Here is a 19,630-nt window from a genome sequence, read left to right as displayed (position 1 = left end):
TCACCAGGCACGCCCGCAGCCAGACACGCCGGGGCAGGGTGGCCAGAGCGAGCGTGAGAGGTCCGATTGTGGCTCATGTTCGCTCCTGAGGCAGTGCAGAGGCCTCCCATCCCTCGCCCTCGACGCCCGACGAGCGTGCCACTGGCCCCATTGCCCGTCACTTAATGCACGCTGCTCCGTCATGTAGGGAGCGCGAGCCGGCCGCTGCTGCACCTAGGGTGACCAAGCCCGATCTCTCCAGGCTGCACTCCCCAACCCGATATATACCCCCATCCGCCGCAGGGCCACCCGCCTTGCACTGCACCTCCTGCGCCTTACACATTCCTGCATAAACCTTCTGCACGACACTGTTCAGTCCGACCCATTGTGGACATGCTTCCTCGCCTTCGACATTGCTGATTCTTGGTGCGCTATTCTATCCATTCTACGCTTGCGAGTTGTTTCAGTTGGCTTGTCACCTGCACCTTTATATCGTCACCACCACAAACCACCGACATCACCACCGTAAGTGCACGCGCAACACTTCTATGACCCTCCTGTTTGACCATTGCTAGTCGCTCTTGTTCCAAATTCATTGTCATCCGGCTCTTTTATCCTGTCTTCTGCTACATTCCTCCCTCTCAACTTCATCTTACTCCTGTCGGAAAAGAGCTTCGGGAAATATCGCAGTCAACACACGCAACCCTAGTACTTAACACAACCACCCCTTCCTTGCGAAAGCTTAACGGTCCGTCCGGAGTGCTCTCTCCGGCAACCGAGCACCCATTCGACCGAGAACTGCCGTCATCTCGTCGCCAAAATCGCGACCATGTGCCACATCGAGCAGCGCCGGTACATCTACGGGGACGGATCGCGGGATACCATTGTCGAAGTCCCGCATCCATGCAAATACGCCTCGTCGACGCATACCTGTGACAGAGTGACCACCAAGAAGACTGAGATCCATCTCTCTTCGCCGGCTCATCTGCCATCCCTCAGAGATGATGCGCCGTCCCCAGCATCTCTGGATCCCCCGACACCCCCACCAGGAGGCACCATCCTGATCCAAGAACGCCGACCTACAAGCATCGAGCGGCGCCCATCGACCAAAGATCGCGGCCGCACCCGCTACATCAAGCCCGAAATCATCCTCGACTTTAGCTCCAAGAAGAACCGCGAGAAGAAATATAAACGCTCATCCCTCGGCACCGTCTCCATAAGCTCCTCCAACGAGGTCAACATCGACTCCCCCACCTACCGTGCTTCCTACTCTCCGATTAGAACCGGCTTCCCGGAAGCCCCCGTCGCACCCCCTGCCTCCACAGCTCCCTACTCCACTATCCCAGCTTACCCAACCACTCACGCCTCGCACCACCGCCACAGCTCCTCTAACTCCTCGTACGGTGGCTCAGGGTATTATCAATCGCCATACTCCCCCTCCGACCCCCCGTCCAGCCCTACTACCCGCCGCAGGAGTACCCGCAACCCGGTTTCCCTCCACCAACCACTCCCACCCATCACGCAGGCTCCACCATCTCCGTCTTTCAGCACCGCTCCCCCCAGCCCATCTCCCTACCATACCACCCTCGTCACCCCACGCACTTCAGGCTCAACCGCAACATCGCTCTCCACCGAGACCTCCGCCTTCCCGCTTGACTACACGCAATTCGTCCCCGGTCGCCGCTCGCCTTCACCCACGTATTCATCTTATCCAAACTATCCGCCCAACCTCCCCACCGACAGCAAGAAACTGCAAGAAGCCACCGACGCCGCCATCGCCGCATCTTTGCAAGCAAAGGAGAATGAAGAGGCGCGCCAGGCCACCCTCGAGCGTGCGCGATTCGCCGATAGGGAGAAGTTACGCAATGAGCAGAAGATCGCGGAGGCGGAGAAGCGACGGGCGGAGGAGAGGGAAACAGCTAGATATCTAAAACGCAAAGAACAAGAGCGAAAAGACTCGGAGTACGCCGCCTCACTCGAGCGCGAGGAGCGCGAAAAAGACAGGAGAGAAAAAGAAAAAGAAAAAGAAAAAGAACGCGACCGCGACCGCGACCGCGACCGTGAAACCCGCACCACCCGGCCCTCCACCAAGAAACCCTCCCGCCTCGACGACGAAATCGCGCGTCGAAAGCGCCAAATGGAAGACGCGCAAGCGGCCCTCGACGCCTCCACCACCGCCCGCTCGCGGCGCCCCTCCATCTCCCAGCCCTCCCGCCCCGACTCGTTCTCCCAACAACAACCACCCAAACCTCGCCCCGAGTCGTTCTCGCAGCAACCGAAAACAAGCAAGCGCTCCTCCGCCCTCGCAACCAAAGAATACGAACTCGCCCTCGCCGAAACCGCCGTCATCATGGAATCCGAACGCCTCGCCGCCGCGACCCGCGACCGCGACGAGCGCGCACAGCAGCTGAAGGCGCGCCAGCAACGCCCGGAGTACTGGGACCCGCGCGGCGAGATGCGCCAGGCGAACGTGTACAACAACCCCACGCTGCCCAGCTCGCCGATCATGGATGCACCGTCCGGTGGGATGCGGGGGCGGCGGGGGAGTATCACGTCGGCGCCACCGCTGCCGCCGCGGGAGGGGATGGATGGCGGGTTTGGGCCGGGGCTGGGCGGCCGGCGGGGGAGTGTTTCTTCCCAGCGCCCACCGAGCCGCAGCCGGAGAGTGTCGATCCACCAACCCGCGCCGCCAGATCTGTCTATCGACACCAACCAGCCAGTGCCGCACGGCCCGCCGCCGTCGCGGTCGGCGTACGCTCAACTCCCGCCCCCAACGCCCTCGTCGCCGGGGCTGGCGCGGCGCGAGTCGTTGCGGCAGCGTGGGGCCAGGGTTATTGCCGAGGCGCAGGACAAGGCGGCGGCGGAGGAGCGGGCGAGGGAGCGGAGTAGGGCGTTGAGGGCGGCGCAGGGGTTGGGGGGGCAGGGGAGTGAGGATGAAGACGGCCTTGGGCCGAGTCTGAGAGGGGGGAGGAGGAGGGGGGGCGGGAACTAGGCGAAAGGTGAAGCGGGCCTGCCTATACGAAGGGAGGGGTATTCCATGGCTTGTAAGGTGACATGTATTTTCTTGGACTTTGTACTCCGTGGTATTGGATATTGGATGTCGGGCATCGATGTAGAGAACTCTGATATTGGGTCGAGGGGTCTCTCCTCACTTGGCGTTCTATACCTAGAGGCGGTGGGGGTTCTGGTTCCATTTCTCTTTTTGCTCATGGGAGGGAACTATCATAGAATCGGAATCCGGGGCGGCGGTTATACAAAACAAAGCAAAAGCGCCATATAACCTGTAGTTTCTCCTCTTTGTATCGTTGAGATTTTCGGCCGAAATATGAAAAAACACACCTTTTTGAGCCGCTTCAATCTTTTTTAATTCCTTCGTCTTTTTCTAACCTTCATCAGCGGGGAGAATATCCCGCTTTTGCCTGACTTGAATGTTAGCATTTAGGCCCATGGAATTTCGCTTAGTTTGCACTAGATATCTGCAATCACCATCTTTCAAGAAGGATCTGTTCAGCAAAATGTCACTTGAAAAGAAAGCGAGAGTGGGACAGCGAAGGATCGACAGGGGGAAATTCGTATAGTACGGTGAGAAGAATGCCCCAGGCGTGAGGATGTAACTTGGTGATTTCCCCCCCGGCTTTTTGGGCTAAGTCACGTGCCTTCTATTTCCTATCCACATGCAAAAGATGAAGAGGCGGAGGGCCAATTCAATGTGTAGTTCCGAGCAGATAGATGGATGTCTGTTTGCCCGATTGCAGAGACAATATAGGAGGAGTAACGAGGCAATGGAGGGACGGAGTGAGGGGGATCGAGGGGGGTCACGTGTTCCACATATTCCATGCGCATGCAAAGGATCAAGAGGTGTTCGAGCTCCCGGAACAATGAAAAGGGCCGAGGGGGTAAGTTGAAATCTTTATATATAATCACCTCACGTGGTCCTCATATTCCAGCTGCATGTATCTTCAGTGAGGTGTCGAGTTCCCGGAATAACCAGAGGGCCGGGGAAGGTGGCAACATATGGTTATGTAAGCAATGTTAAGATCGAGACAGGAACGCTGAGGACGGACGGGAATGGAGCGGGATGAAGTTTGAAGTGGAGAGTCACGTGCTCACCGCTATCCCGTCCACGTAGCAACTTTCGACGACGATTTCTTCCCCGTCTGAATTCTTGCCAAATTTCATGGCGTGGTTAAGACGCGGGAAGTACGTACCCCAATCCCACCCATATATATACTCAATGAGGTAGAAGGGGGGGCAATATCGTGCAAAACGGATGAGATGGACGATTATGTGAGCGATTAGCTGGCTCGAGGATGAGATACAAGTAAGAAGGGAACAGAATAAGGCGAGAAGCACGTTGTTCCCCAAATTCCGTCCTCATGTATGTTCAGTGAGGTGTCAAGCTCCCGGAAAAACCAAACTCCCGAGGCGACCAGACCTCGGGATGTACAATTAGCTAAGCGCTTTCCATCTTCACGTGTTCCACATATTCCAGCTACATGCAAAGATCAAGAGGTGTCGGGCAAGCCGGAAGAATTGAAGGGCCGAGGGCACGCAAAATAAGCATATCCGAGCTCGCCAGGCCGCGAGGAGGAAGGTAGTAGGTGTTAACGAGGGAAAGAAGGTCTATCTTTACCTCGCCTAATGTTAGCAGAAGATGAACTAGAACGTGTCGAGGATGTAGGTAAAATGAGTTAGGAGTGTGAGGGAATGGAGAGATGAAGGGAGTGAAAGGGTCACGTGTTCCCCAGATCGCGGTTGCATGCGAGGTGTCAAGCAGCCGAGGACGTAATTGTAGCTCACATGTTCCACATATTCCAGCTACATGTATATCCCGCGAGGTGTCAAGCTCCCGGAAAAACTAGAGCGCCGAGGGCACGCAAAATAAGCATATCTAAGTTCGCCAGCCGGCAAGGAGAAGCAGATAATGGGAATTAGTGAGAGGAAGACGGTCCCTCTCTATCTAGCTTTACTAACGAGGAAGATGAATTCAGTTGCGATGTCTCAAACGAGTATGAGCTTGATGGAGGTTAGGTTGGAAGAAGGATCAGAGTGTGTTGAGATTCGCGCACGCTGATGACAGCAATCGCAGCCGCGAGTTTCGATAGTAACGGACAAGGCAGCGAGAGGGGAAGAATCAGTGAGACAATCGCGGCAAGCAGACAACATAGACACCGGGTGTAATCATCGATTTCTCTACAGCTAAGCTAACAGAGAAAAGAAACTAATCGTAATGTTACGCAAACCAAATGGTCCATCAGGGGGGTATCCGCACGATCTGCATCGGCGCAGCTTGCACCATATCCACCCTAGCACCACGTCTAGGGGTATCCTATCCCATCCTCGGAGAATGCAGAGCGAGATTCCCAATGATATCATATCGACCACATCGCACGGCAACATTCCCAAAGCTTCGAGATATCCTGTATCAAGAACTTAACCAGTGACCTTCCGCACTATGCTCTTCCTCCGCGGCGGCTCCTCGCCGGCAGCAACACTTGCGCGCCTGACCGCCTCCTCAAAGTCCTTGTCGCCCCCAGCCAGATGTCCGTCGAAGCTCCAGAGCGCGGGGCAGGGACCGGTTTTGCGGCGGAGGACGTAGCGCTTGACCCACCACGGCAGCACAGTGCCGCACTGGTGGCTCATGAAGCGCCTAGTAGGGATCGCGAAGATGTAGTCCAATTCCTCAAGCGTGCGCTGTTTCGTCTCGGGGACAAAGAGGAAGATCATCACGAAAGCGACGATGTTAAGGAAGGCATAGAAGCCGAAGGCGCCGGTGGGCGTCATGGCGGCGAGCATGCGCGGGAAGGTGATGGAGAGAACGGCGGCCCAGAAGAGGCAGGTGGCGACGGCCCAGGACATGCCGACTTCGCGATGGGAGAGGGGGAAGACCTCGGCGGAGTAAGTGAAGGGGACAGGACCCTCGCCAGGAGAGTAGAAGGCTGCGAAGAGGTAGATGAACAGTGCGACGAGGCCGAGATGGGCCTTGCTCGAGGATGGGATCAGGAAGCACAGACCGGCGGCGAGCAGGGTCCAGCACATCTGCGGGAACGTGAAGAGGAGCAATGAGCGGCGGCCGAAGGTGTCAATCGTCCAGATGGCGGGCCACGCGAAGACGAAGTTGACCAGACCGAAGCCCCAGGAGGCGAGGAGAGACTCGGTGACGCCGGCGCCGGCATTCTCGAAGACGGTGGACGAGTAGAAGGCGATGATATTGATACCGCAAAGCTGCTGGGCCAACATGACGGTGAAGGAGGCCAAGGTCGCACGACGCACACGCGGGATGGTAAAGAGCTGGATGAAGCGAGTAACATAGTTGGTTGGCTTCTCGATCAAGGACGCTTCCATGGCTAGCTGGGCGTGGATGTAGTAAAGATCACGAGCAGCCTGGAGCTTGTCGTTGCGGAGCTTGACCAGCGAGCGGTAAGCATTCTTGTACCTGCCATTCTTGATGTACCAACGGGGAGATTCTAGAGCGAGTCAGCAACGAGGCTAGAGAAGAATGGAGAGGATGAATGCATACCAGGGCAAAAGTAAATGCCGATTAGAAGGGGAATCGCTGGAAGCATAGCAGATCCCAATTGTAGACGCCAGGAGATCTTGCCGGTATCCTTGACGGCCAAGTTGGCGCAGGTGCCGAGGAAGATACCGAAGGCAGTCCACATCTGCCACGACATGACGAGGGCGCCACGGATGGAGGCAGGCGAGTTCTCAGCGCTGAAGATGGGGATAGTGGAGCCTTTGCAGCCCATGCCAATTCCGAGAAGTAGACGAGTGACTAGGAGTTGAGGCCATGTCTGGGCCACGGCGCCACCAACAGGAGAAAGGGCACAGAAGACGGCAGAGATGAAGATGCAGCCGCGGCGGCCGAAGTATTTGTTCAAGGGATCAGAGCACCAGCATCCACTGTTTTGGTTAGCCAGGCAAATGAGTAGTAGGCGCAGATACGCTTACATGAAGGCAGAGGCGATGTAGGGACCGGCGTTGATCAGACCCTGCAGCCACTGGTTTCGTGAGGCATTCGGGTTGGGGATTGTGTTTGCTTTGTCTAAATAGTCCCCGACTGGGATACCAAGCGCATCGGGAAAACTCAGATTGGCACCGTTGGAACCAGTTTGATCCCTATTCGCTAGATCAGTTTCTGCAAGAGACGAAAGATTCGGGGTCGCTCACCATCCCTGGACGGCGGCGCCAATGGAGCACAGGATAATGGTGAAGTAGAGCAGACGCGGCTGGCGCCACTTGTGCAAGACCTCATTGCGGATCGCGTGCTTCTCCTCCTCGGTGATGCCGGGGACGGACTCGAAGGCGGGCGGGTCCTTGGCGACGAGGGCGCCCTTGATGAGCAAGTCGACCTCCTCGACGAAGCCGTTGGCCTCGGCGAACTCCTTGACCTGGTACACAACCTCCTCGACGCTCAGGTGGGCAAGGGGGTTCTGGATCCTAGTGCAATTGGTTAGAAGCGCGACAAAGAGAGGGCGGGCGGCGAATGGGGGCGCGACAAAGCCGCGGGGCAGGCGTACTTGGCGGTGATGTTGTTGTTGATGTCCATTTTCTCCTCCCGGCTATGGTCGTGATACTGCTCCTCAGTGGCCCTGCAATCTGCCGTCAGCTTCTTTGTCGAGGGCGCGCGCAATGAAGCAATTTCAAGCTGTGCGACAAGCAATCAGGCGGCCACTTACAGCTCGCTCTTCTCGATGTTGACCTTGTCGGCATCATGGGTAGACATGATGGCGGAGCTGACGGGGAGCTTGTCGAGCTTCTTGGCTGTGGGGTGGGTGTGGCGTTGACGGGAGACGAGTCGTGGAGAAAACAAAAACCGGGGCGACGGCGGGTTTATCACTTCTTGTTCCTCCCGTCTCTCTGCTGTGCGAGCTGCAACCCCGACGCACGGCTTCCCCGCACGTTGCGCGCAATTCACCATGGAGCTTTGAGCAGGCGGCCTCGCAAGGGCGGATGCCGGTCTAGCACGGCCGGCCCCAGACAGGCCAGCACCTCTTCGGGCTGCGATCCCCAGCGGCGTGCCGCGCCGTGATTTGCCAAGGCCCATTCACCCGCCTGGGACATGCCCTAAAAGGATCGCCGCAGCCACCGCCTGCGCGCGGGGTGTAACGGTGTGACCGCATCGGCAGCGATCGGCGGATGCTAGCCTGCACTCGGCCTAACACGGCGCGCCTCGCACGGGAGCGAGCCCGGCGTCTGGCCTGGAGTGGTAGTCCCGGCGCCGATACTCACGTGAGGCCTGCTCGGGGAGTCCGTGAGTGAAAGGGCTAGCGCTCACTCTTCACCGCACCCTGTCCCAGTTGCCCTGCGTCGAGCCAACACCTCGCAGACCTCGTTTCTCCAGCATGCCTCCGAAGCCCCAAGCCTGTCTGGCTGGCGATTCTGGGCAGCGCCCAAGCACTCCCAGTCTGCGCAATTGTCCTGATCGCTATACCAGTTCGCTCCCAGCATCGCTCGCTTCGCTTGGACTTTGTCGTGGCCGCCTCCTCGTGCTGGCATGGAAGCTTTCAAGGCCATGACGCCGTGGCGTCTGCGGGAGCCACTGGAGTCGGCGGCGTGTGGGGAAGGCGTTTGAGCCGCAATCTCGTTCGCTGAGATGCTTTGATGCTTTGCCGCTTTGGCTCGCAAAAAGTCACCAGGTCATGCATCCACAATGATCCATCCTCCACCAACACGACGATGCCGGTCGCTGTCCACTCGCTGCCGTTGAAACGCCCCGGGAGCCTGGTGAATGGGGTGCCGCGCGACTCATGCACTCCCGCCACCACCATGGCGAGCCTTGTCCGCGCGACACACGCTCAGGTCCCCTCTCACGACGATGATGGCGCGAGCGTGCTGACCTTTCTCGGCGTCAGACTCGATGCAGACGCGGAACCAGTTCCATTCGACGGATGTTGCTGTCGTGCGACCACGGCCTCATGCACCGACGCCGCGCTGGGCTGGCTCTCGCAAGCGTGATTGGAGGACTCTGCTCCCGTCCCGGGGCTTCGGTGGAGCTCCAGCCGACAGCTCGAACCAGGAAAACACCAGCAGTCCCCAGCACACCAAGCGTCTGGAATCCTTCCGTGGCAGCGCTAGCCGCGACGGCCTCTGGGATCTTCCAGGCGCGAGTGTTGGGCCTGCTCGATGATTCCTCGAGGGTCTCGCGATCCTGCGCATATCCTCATCATCCGTGCGCATTGCAATTTTCCGTGTCCGTGGGCCCAAGAAGTGGCTGTTTTTCAGCATGCACAGTTCCCGTGTTCTGTCGCATTGTCTCGAGTTTCCCGGGACGGTAATCGGGTCTGTACTCGGGTCTGAAGCAAGGGCGCAATCGCAAATTGCACTTTCTTGGGACAATTATCAACAGGCGCTCTTTCTTTAGCTGCCAGGCTCACAGACTCCGTGGCGCGTCGGGCGCGTGATTCTCACTCCGTCCATGGTCTGATTCGATGACGGCTGCGTGCGGTGGTGCATCTGCGGTGTCTTTCTAGCTCGCCTCTAACCCCAGCTTCAACCCTTGCTCGAGCTCAACCTCGGCGCATCCTGCAGCCCTCCCTAGCGCGTCGCTGCCGCGTTTGTGGCGTTCGCCCAGCGTGTGCCGAGCCATTGTGCCATCTGATCGAATCGGCCACGGACTTCGGGCCGGCGGTGGCATCTGCTGGTCATCGACTGCAAGCGATTGAACCCTGGCTCTTGGCAGAATTACAAATGCTTGTGAGCGCTGCAGGCGTTGAGGTCTATCGTGAATTCAAACGGACCATGGGAGGAGGTTGCGAAAATCGGCCCGAACCCCAGGTCTCGACTCCCCTTCCTCCGCGCCCCAAACCCACAGTCGAGATTTTTAGTGGAGCAAAAAAAAATGGAAAAAATCCATCGAGCATCAACGGGGCCCTATGGAGAAAACGACACGAAAACCCACCAATCCCGCTCCACTGAAGACTCCGTAGCCCGCGAAACAATCCAGCCTTTCCTAAGCATCCATCCATTCCCGATTGCCTTCTCTGTCTGCCCGCATCGCATGCGTGATTTCTCCAGCGGTGCGCACGCACAACATCCTCACTATTACTGTCTATAGTCTGATAGTTCGCGCATATTTCCAGCCACTACTCGTGCATCTCGTATCTGCCAACGCCACAAACGTGTCTAGCGGCCTCCGAGATATTGTAGATCCTCGCCGCATGCGTGCCTTCAGCCTCAAGCGCCATTTTCATCCAGCCTCCCTCCAGCCCAATGCAGCCCTACACACTCCACGATTTGGCCTGCCGCATCCGGCAACCCGACGTGCGCGGTTTCTAACTCCACCAACGTCGCCCCTGACTCGGCATCTCACGATAGTTGGCGCACTGACTCTGCGACAGCTACACCCCAGCACCCAGCATCTCGGCGGTGAAGATGGAAGGAAGGGGAGGGGAGACCGGGGACTCCACGCTTCTCCCATTCCTGTCCCAAGCTACGCAGTCTGGGCCGGTGGGGTCTCCACTCACCACACCAACCCTCCTCCACTCCCCCCCTGCGCACGCTCTCTCACCCCACCATCGCATGTTGCAAGGTTTGCGGTCGCGGCAACCAGAACACCTCTAAATAACAACCTCACGCTGCTTGGACCGCGCGGTTCCTAGCGCGTTCTGGAGGTCGAGCTGGGGGCTGGACGTTTCACGTCGTGGCTGCGGGCGGTTCGGCGTGCGCGCTTTTTCCAGTACGTGTCGGTTAGTGTGCGTGCGGAGGATTGGGACGAACGTGTGGAAGGGCGGGAGAAGGGCGCTAGAAGCCTGCGCACTGGCTTCGGAAGTCCGAGCCCACTCGTTGGGCGTGCGCCTGAGCGGGCGGACGGCTTTTCGCACGCACCATCCCGCCGAGAGCGGTCGGCGTGCCAGCCACTGCTCATGCACATCCCAGCCTCCGTCCGCACGTCCTGCGTAACTCGGCTATGGCTATCGGGGGGCGCGCGAGGCTGGAGTCTGCCTTCCATCCGGTGAAGGTTGATGCGGTGGTGGGGGCGCTAGACGCAGCGTTGGTTGCACTACTCCTTGCACCACTACATACACCCACCCTGTGTGTACGCGGCTGAGACTTGCGTGATGCGTGATGCATGATGCACGACAGGCATGGAAGGTTTGCCTGAGATCGTCGATGCTATAGGTTGACGAAGGGATGGACTGATGGTTGCGCCACGTGGACGCTACGGCGGTAGGTAGCGTAGGGTGGTCGGGTTGTTGTGTGGTGTTCATCTCTTCGGAACCAGCTAGAGGGGGGAGGTGCTGGAAGGACGAGGACGAGGACGAGGATGGGCGCCCTGCTTTTGGGTTGGCTTCTCGTTCGCTGCTGCTATTGACGCGGCGATGTCGGCGAGAGGTCGGAGCGTGGCCAACGTCTGGCATGCTTGATGGGTGTGGTGAGTGGGCTATGAGAATCCAATAGGCGACGTCGGATCCAGCAAGAGGGCACACACAATCGATCACCTAGGTGTCAGATCGACCTCCCGCAAGCCTCATAGACGTTTGGAAAGATACATAGGACACCTCCCAACCACCGCAACACCAACACCTCCAAGCCGATCCAAAAGGAACGCTTAGAAGATCGTCCTCTCTCGCATTCCCGCGCACCCGCAACGCGTTCCTGGAGGATTCCGCAAAACTCCCGCAACCCCCCAAACCAAGCTGCCACGATTCCCAGCCGTCCAAGCACAGCTACTAACCACAGCGAAGTCGCCGATCCGATGTCGACTCTAGGAAGATACCAACATGAAGGATTGCTCGATCGTCCTCCTACCACCTGCATGCACGCACGCCGCACTCCTAGAGGATGCCTGCCGCTGGCTACCATCCATAGCACACCACCACACTCCCCATGCCAACCCCCGGACCCCAGACCCCAGATGACACGGCAGCTAGAACGGAGCTAGAAGCCCGCTAGAATAAAATGGCTCATGCATGCTGCTTGACGAGGTAGCCGAGCGTGGTTTCTTTGGGCATGGTAGCGAATCACCTAGGATGGGGGTGGTAGACGAGGCCTCCCCCTAGCGGAAAAATGCCAGATCTAGTATTGTTGGGAGGAGCCTAACCTGACAACTAGCATCTAGCACAGGGGGGTTGGACAGCTCACCAGCTCACCAGCTCACCAGCTCGCCGGATCGTCTGACATGCATGCGATACCCGGAGGATGCCGCGCATGTTGGGGGGATAGGAACGGGAAGGTGGAGGGACGATCGTTGTCGGAAGGGCGTGGGTGGGTTCTGGGGAGGATTTCGGGGACTGGTTGGGTCAAGCGATGATTGCTGATCTGGGGGGTGATGCGGGGGGGGAGGTAGGTTGGAGCGTTATGCGGTTGTGTTCTCCAGGTCTTTCGTTTCTCCTCCATCATCTCGAAGTAGGCAGGTATTGCGTTGCTTTCTTGCAGAAGTAGAGGAGCCCGTTGAGGCGTTGAATTTGACGCTTTCGTAGCACACCGTGGATTGTAAGTATGAGTCTGTATCTCAACAAATCGGTCAATGATTGTCGTTCCGTCGTTCTCAAATGGAAGTTGCAAGAGGAGAAGAGAAGAGCGCCAGAACCTCACGTCTGGATCTACCGATTCTACATTACCTTTCCCTCTGCGTGTCCATCCGTTTGTTCGTCCAACTCCCCCTCAACATCTTAAGAGTGCCGCCAGCACCGCTATCTTCCTGGTTCAATTTAGACTTCCCGGTATGGAACTTGCCCAACTACCCTCAATCGCGGAGTAGCGCGCATTTAGATCCTGTGGGCTACGCCGTCGACCAGCCACGGCTGCAGCAGTCAGCGCCCACTTCTCGTCCAAAGCGACCTCGTTGGCAGACGTTGGCGACCTTACTGTCGCCTTCATAACGCAAAGGTAGGGCAACAGATGGGTACGGGCCGAGAGTACCACCTGGCAAGCAATCTGCTTCTACTTGTTGTTCATGAACGATTGCCAATGATACGCGAACGCTTGGTAGCTAAACACGAACGATTACGGACGACTACCTGCTAGCCACCATAGACAACTCGTAGCTCTGCTCTGTCAACGCCCAGACGCAGAGGTAAACCCGTGCTTTCAATCCGACATCACGTGAGAACCTCGAAGTCACGCCCCAGGCCTCTCAAGCTACCTATAAAACCACTCTCGCCTCCCTTCGTCGTACTACAGGAGTAGGAAACGCAGTTGGACCCGTCCTTCGGGATTGTAAAACTCCACTCCTAAGAGCCCTATGGGGCTGGGTGGAGGATCAAAATCTCCAAGCCACAACCGTGCATGGGGACGGTGTGGTCCTGCGGCATCAACTATATAACAACCTGTTCGTATGTTGGAGTCTGCGGTGTACAAATCAGCGAAGGCGACACTGAATGTTGTGGGTTGGCTGGTGGGTTGCTTCTAGCAAAGCCCAGGTCGAATAGCTCTGATGGCTGGTGGAGTTTGGGTGTTAACTCGGCCATCCCATGCTTCCTATGTTGGGGTTTGCTGGTGGAAGGGGTTCTTGTAACAAAGGATGGGGAACACAACAATGGCTGGTGGGGTTTGCTGTTGTGTAGCGTTGGTGTGCAGCGTTGTGAGAGCTTGCTCAGCGCCAGGAGCCAGTTGAGACGATGAGCGTCTTCGCTCTACGGCGCTGGACACCTGCGTGAACAGGAGGCGGAGAGCAACTTCGCTCCAGCGCCTCCCTTCTACTTCAACATCCTCTAGTACTCGTTTCTGGTACATGTTGCTACATGCCGCCACTAGTATGTGTTCAGTACGTGTGATTGGCCGAAGACCATCCAAAGTCCCCCATTTCTAGCTTGAGGTAGGGTGCAGCGCCGTTCCTGCACACCAGCGCTAATCAGCGATTTCGCACAACGCCTTCAGTCCTGAACGCCGCTGAACACCACATCCTGACGCCGCTGGGCAGCATGATCGGTATGAGGGCCGAGTTCCACCCGCACCGGCCATTCTTTCCTTTCTTCCTCTTAGTTGATCCAACACCATTCATCATTCGCTGCCAAACTGTTGCTCTCCTCCACCTCCCATCGCGGAATCGTGTTGTCTATTTGCACAGCGACACGACCAGTCCCTCCAACCCAGCCATCGGGGTTTTCTTTCATTGCTGTTGCCCCAGCAACCATGGTCTAATATCATCTGCTTTTTGCTCTCCTCTACCCGGCTGCCATTTCTGAGGGCGGTAAGCTGAGTTGATCGACCCACCCCATGCGCTCATATCACCGGCGGTGTTGATTGCTCAACCCTAGGAACTGATCTCTCTATGAGGAAGAAAGGGCTTCTGAAATCTCGACGTTGGTTTTATACCCGAAAGATTTCGCCCAGCGAAGGGGCACGTGAGTTGCACTAAGTCAGGTGAGAGTGCGGTTCTAGGTGGAGTGCCAAGTGGAACGGAAAGGTAGAGGGGGGGTGGGGGGAGATTGGTTGCTTTACTGCTGGTCTGAGGAGGAGGTTGGATGCTCGTTTTGCCCTCAGTTTTCTTCACGTTTGAGGAGTGAAACAGCGAAGTCTTGAAATTCGAATTTGCAATCAGCCCGCTACAACTCTTGCCGCCAATCCAAAGGCAAAAAGTATGTCTGATTCAGAACCTCCTGCCAAAAGACATCGCTAACACGCTCAAAAGTGCTCCGGCGAGAGACCTTCCCGCGCCGGATGCGCCAAAGACTCGAATTCGGCCTGGACTGCGAGTACTTTGGCAACACAGGCGAGACCTACGAGGGTGCTCTGCAGTGTTAGCTAGCGGAGGGGAATGAGAAGGTTCGGGCTCTCGAATCGAACGCTGACGCCAATATGGAGCTCAAAACAGGATCTGAATACAAGGTCAATCTCCCATTTTCATCATGCTATTTCGCTGGGCTATTTGGCTGGGCTACTAAGGACCCCGCGGTTATTCTATTACAAGCATATAGATAACATCTATCAAAAAATCAACAAAGACCTACCCATCTCCTCCCTCCAACTTCCCCACGACAAAACCTAGCAATACTGATTCGCCAACCCCCCCACAGTTCGCCGCGCACCAATCCGCCGTCCACCACGCATTATTGTTCGGCCCGGTCAAGCAGCAGTCAGGGTTGCACTTCAAATTCGCCTTCGGCTGCGCCAGCTGGCTAACCTTCGACCCATACCCGCAATAGCACCCTAGCAGGGCAGGGAGCCAGTCGGGCAAATCCACCACTCCCCCACGCAGTCGCTGCTCGTGCAGTTGCCCTTGCCGTCCCCGCACACAGACTGGAAGCCAGATAGGTCCTTTTCGAGCGCGAAGTCGGAGTCGATGGTGTCGTGGATGCCCGCGTTGAGCTGGCGGAAGCCGGCTTGGTAGAAAGCAGGGAGGGGGGGACGCCGACTTGCCAGCCCTCTTTAGCGCTGTTGTTTACGCAGCTAGTTAGGACTGCGACTAGGTTGGTTAGCTGGGGTAGTGGGACAATTGGGGTGAGGGTGGCTGGCTTACCCTTCTAGGCCGTGTCCCAGCAATGCTGCGTCTGGTCATTGCCGGAGATGGAGCGGTCGCGCTCCATATACGCCTCGCTGCCTCCTTGGACAGCGATGAAGATCTCGCAGCGGCCGCCGCTGCCGGTTACGACAGCGCCGGCTTAGGCCTAGATGTCCTCAGGGATTTTGCAGTCGTTAGCGCAGAGGACTGTGGCAAAACGTGTTAGCAACCCCTATCTTTCCCAACTACCCTCACCAGATATTCAGGCACACACCTGCTCGAAGCTTCGCCAAAAGCTCATTAGGATTCACGACCTCCGCATCTCCGACCAGCGCCGGAATCACAATCCCCTGCGGGATGCTCCCCGCATCCGTCGCCTCGCACTGCATCTGCGGCGCCGAGGGGTTATGCTCGTGGTCCTTCCCCCACTGCTCCACCGCCGCCTGCACCGCCAGCGCCGTGTTCGAATGCCCCTGTGTCTTCGGATGGAAGTTGACCGCAATGCGCAGCTCGCCTGGGCGGAATCCGGATCGCTGGCGCCAAACTGGCTCTCGAACCCCTTGTTCTACGCCACCCACATCTGGTCCTCCGCGCTGTCGTTGGGCGCGAACTCGCTCTCGCTCAGCGTCGTGTCGAACGAGATGACCCGTATGTTGTTGTCGTTGCCACCCGCGGGGTCGCTCGTGCGGTCCGGCTCGCAGAAGGGGTGCGATTCGAACGGCGGGTCGATGTCCACGAAGCGGATCTTGTCGGTGTTGAGGGGCAGGATCTTCTGCTGGATCTTCTGGTTGACGGCGATGACCAGCCCGTTCATCTTGGAGCGGACGCCCGTGTGGAGCAGGTTGCCGTATACCGGTACTGCGGTGCCGCGGATGGGATGCGGGTCTTGGAGCAAGTGTCGCCGTCGGCGGGGTGCCGAAGAATCGCGCGTAGCCGGTGATGACGAGGGTGGACCACGAGTAGCCGAGCTGGTCCTTGATCGCGACTTTGTCGAGGACGTTGTTGACTTTCTCGGTGTACTTCGCCCATACGCCATCGCCGTTGATCAGGTTGGAGGAGCGCTGGAGGGCGGTTTGGCCCTCGGCGTCTTTGGTCTTGTCGAGGAAGGCGATGTTGTAGATGCACTTCTCGACGACGCCGCCGAAGTTGAAGTCGTTGCCGCTGATGGAGAGGGTGATGGCTTGCGCTTTTGCTTTTTCGAGGTCTTGGATCTGGTTGTCGATGTCTTCGAGGACGTTGCCGGAGCAGGCTTCGAACTGGAAGTTCTTGACTTCGACTTGGGTGAGTAGGGACTTGACCTGAGAGGAATAGGAGCCGTCGACGCGTTTGCACTGTTTGACTTGGGTGTTGGAGGCGTTTGTGTAGTGGCCGGCTCCGATGCCTGCGGCGAAAGAGTCACCGAGCGCAATGTAGGAAATCGGCCAGATGACGTTGACGTCTGTCTGGTTTACGCCCCCATCGTCTTGTCGGGCAAATAAGGGGACGGCTAAAGTAGAAGCAATGAAAGGGAGGACGAGAGAGGCCTTGCTGAGAATCGCGATCTTGAGAGGTCACAAGAGGCGACAGGGATTAGTTCCAATGAACGTAACAAGTGGTAAAAGAAACAAGAACGGCAACGAAACCGAAAGATAGTGTACAATTAGGTCGCTGGATGAAAAAGAATCCGAGGAACACCTGGTTCATATATCTCTTGGCCTCGTAAGAATTTCGAGTTGAAACAAGGTGAAAGGTTTTTTGAGTCCCGCCTTTGCGTCCCGTAAACTTGCGCAGGGACCAAACCACGATTTACTAGCCGTATAAAGTGCTGATGGTTACTATGTTCTACGGGTACTTGGTTGCACTCACTCTCCGAAGCAGCTAGCTTGTCGCCATTTGAACTTTATGTTGGTGAGAACGGAATGGCAGACTCATGATCCGCAATGTTAATACCTCTCATTGTCCTAGTTGATCAAACGTAGAGAGAGACTGCACGACAGCGGCTCGAAATTTAGAGTACTGTGGATGCGGCTGACCCCACACATCCATGCTGCTGGGTTGATGATGCTGGGATAGGGTTGTACGGTATGGTCAGTAATTTAGATCCGCTCTTATAGGCAGTGCGCTTCTATTCCGAGAACCACGGATGCTTAAGTAGATCCACCGCCGAAGGCCGCTTCGCCGGGCCATATTGCAAAATCTGCTTCATTAGGGAGCACAGGACTGCCGACTCCTTATCATTAATTTCGTCCGGCTTATTTTTTAGAAACAGTACTTGAAGAGAATCGTGTATGTAAGGAGGTTCCCCTTCGCTGTAGGGCGCTAGGGGCTGGCGGTTTGGCCCATACCACTTGCTAGCGCGCGGCCAAGCCGTCATGATAGGGTCGGGCAGTGGCTGAATAATGTCGTTAAGCTGGGTAAGATGGTCATCGTCCGCATCATCTTGCTCTTCCTGGTCTTTTCCGAGCATCATAACCGCGAATAGCGACCTGCCCGTTAGAATCTCAAATACTAGGCATCCAAAGCTCCACATGTCGATGCCGCAACCAAACGGCTGGTGTAGAATTAGCTCTGGAGCACGGAGGCTGATAGGGGTCATCGTGTTGCTTGGCGGGTTAGCTAACCAGAAAGCTGTGGGCATGCCGTCAGAACACAATATATCTATGTGGGTTCAAGAGCAACTTACCTGCCCCTAGATCCGACAGCTTCACGCGAAGCTTTGGACCGCTATCCACGTAATCGTAGAGCGGCTGTTTGAGATAGAGATTCTTCGGCGCCCATCTATCGTCCTTCCTATCGACCCTGTATACGGGTATCGCGGTGGCCTCGTCCTGCTTTAGCTTGCCTTCTTTTGCAGACTTGATGTCGTTTATAGCGAAGAGTAGATTGCCTGGTTGGACGTCACCGTGTACTACGCTATTTTCATGCAGGAAGGCAAGGCCGCGCAGTGCATGGAGAAGTATCTTTTTAGCCATCCATTTAGGATACCTCTGCGGCTTTCCAAACATAGCTGGTTTATTCTCTGGCAGTTTTTCCACTAGTGAAGCAGCTGTTGCGCCCATAGGCTCGAACACCAAGCACTGATGCTTGCCATTAGGGCCCTGATGCCAAAAGATGTCCAGCAGTACAGTGACGTGTTGGGCGTTGGGGTGTCCGGGAGCCGCTTTCGAGAGATGGTTGAGAATACTGAGCTCCGTATGCGTAGTGGAGGCTTTGGCAACCATGATTTTAAGAGCGACATACCGCGGTGTGCTATGGCGGCAGTTCCTATCAACTATAGAACGCGAAATGCAAGTAGCACACATGAACAAAGAGAAGTAGGGATAGGGAGAAGAATAAACGTACCCCGTGCTGACGGCTAGCCATACAGTCGAGAACGAACCGTCTCCGAGCTTCCGGATTACCGTGTACTTGCCGGCACAGAACGAGTCTCCGAGAGCGACTGGGTGAAAGCCCCCAGGCCGATAGAGCTCCACCCACTCGCAACAGGCACCCGTTGTTTTGAATCTCCAAGACTGGCGACCTGGAGGGAGCTCGACGGGGGGCGTTGCGGGAGGAGAAGGCATCGCGATAGCAGTGAAAGACGCGGAAGAAGGAAGAAGGCGCTGCAAGAGAGTCGGACGAGGCTACCTTTGTAGCGACGGTAAACGTGCACAGAGCTGCGAGGAGCGATGACGGCTTGCATGTGATGAACAAGGGGGAGCCGCAGCGGCTGTGGTCCGTGCGGCATCCGCAGCGGGGCTCTCAGACCGAATGGGTATATCACGTGGTATGCACGTGCAACTATAGCGACCTCTTCCACTGACACGCAAGGAGTAGAAAAGCCAGTCTTCGGAGAGTAGTTGCTGTTCTCCAGAGAGAGTTTGATACGATTTTCGCATTGGCGTTCAAACTATCATTGGAAAGCCACAGCATGGAGTGTTTGAACTAGAGCAGAGCAATTCCTCATGACTGTGGATCGACAACGCGAGCATCATCGCCGCATGCGAGTGGGAGTGAGTCTGGAGCATTGGAGGTACATGAAGATGCAGCGTTAGCCCGAGAACGGTGGTGATGAGTATCTACTGAGCGAGATAGAGGTTAGCATCGTCATCTACGCCTGCTTCATTTTTTCCGTAGGTTGTTCTTCTTCCAGATTTGCCACCGACGCCCGACTACCCCATTTGTCGATGGCAACAAGGTTTTTTCATAGTCCACACCCATCCTCGGCAGTTGATCGTATCGACCTTGGTCGAGCTCTGTGATCAATTCGAGAGCTCAAAGGACATCGCTTAGGAAGAGGAAATATCA

General features: G+C 56.7%; 4 protein-coding genes across 4 annotated transcripts; 2 read left to right on the top strand and 2 right to left on the bottom strand.

Annotated features, from left to right (window-relative positions):
* Positions 1-5,278: 5,278 nt before the first annotated feature.
* On the bottom strand, positions 5,279-7,834 carry BDZ99DRAFT_100019 (sugar transporter-like protein). Its single transcript, XM_033712309.1, has 6 exons — positions 7,659-7,834; positions 7,500-7,571; positions 7,150-7,419; positions 6,931-7,098; positions 6,500-6,882; positions 5,279-6,446 (listed from the first exon to the last, which is right to left on the bottom strand). The coding sequence occupies exons 1-6, from the start codon at positions 7,703-7,705 to the stop codon at positions 5,413-5,415; spliced, it is 1,974 nt and encodes a 657-aa protein (XP_033572838.1). The 5' UTR covers positions 7,706-7,834; the 3' UTR covers positions 5,279-5,412.
* Positions 7,835-10,043: 2,209 nt separating this feature from the next.
* Positions 10,044-10,674, top strand: BDZ99DRAFT_100007 (uncharacterized protein). Its single transcript, XM_033712308.1, has one exon. The coding sequence runs from the start codon at positions 10,140-10,142 to the stop codon at positions 10,578-10,580; it is 441 nt and encodes a 146-aa protein (XP_033572837.1). The 5' UTR covers positions 10,044-10,139; the 3' UTR covers positions 10,581-10,674.
* Positions 10,675-16,000: 5,326 nt separating this feature from the next.
* On the top strand, positions 16,001-17,040 carry BDZ99DRAFT_466214 (uncharacterized protein; the record flags this gene model as incomplete). The annotated part of the gene is made up of 1 exon (XM_033720720.1): positions 16,001-17,040. A coding segment is annotated over exon 1 (557 nt), but the record flags the coding sequence as incomplete, so codon positions are not given.
* On the bottom strand, positions 16,981-18,906 carry BDZ99DRAFT_510867 (serine protein kinase; the record flags this gene model as incomplete). Its single annotated transcript, XM_033724497.1, has 3 exons — positions 16,981-17,971; positions 18,027-18,607; positions 18,686-18,906. The coding sequence occupies 3 exons, from the start codon at positions 18,904-18,906 to the stop codon at positions 17,469-17,471; spliced, it is 1,305 nt and encodes a 434-aa protein (XP_033572835.1). The 3' UTR covers positions 16,981-17,468.
* Positions 18,907-19,630: the final 724 nt, after the last annotated feature.

The sequence above is a fragment of the Mytilinidion resinicola genome (assembly GCF_010093595.1).
Source record: "Mytilinidion resinicola strain CBS 304.34 unplaced genomic scaffold BDZ99scaffold_17, whole genome shotgun sequence".
NCBI classification, from domain to species: Eukaryota; Fungi; Ascomycota; class Dothideomycetes; order Mytilinidiales; family Mytilinidiaceae; genus Mytilinidion; species Mytilinidion resinicola.
The sequence above is the reverse complement of the archived record's forward strand: the minus strand, read 5'-3'. Positions and strand labels throughout refer to the sequence as shown.

Bases quoted from the DNA above. Each gene is read 5' to 3' on its own strand.
- BDZ99DRAFT_100019 (XM_033712309.1), bottom strand. From the start codon at position 7,705: ATGTCTACCCATGATGCCGACAAGGTCAACATCGAGAAGAGCGAGCT. The intron at 7,572-7,658 runs GTAAGTGGCCGC...GGCAGATTGCAG, and splicing joins AACATCGAGAAGAGCGAGCT to GGCCACTGAGGAGCAGTATC. The intron at 6,883-6,930 runs GTAAGCGTATCT...TAACCAAAACAG, and splicing joins TACATCGCCTCTGCCTTCAT to TGGATGCTGGTGCTCTGATC.
- BDZ99DRAFT_100007 (XM_033712308.1), top strand. From the start codon at position 10,140: ATGCGTGCCTTCAGCCTCAAGCGCCATTTTCATCCAGCCTCCCTCCAG.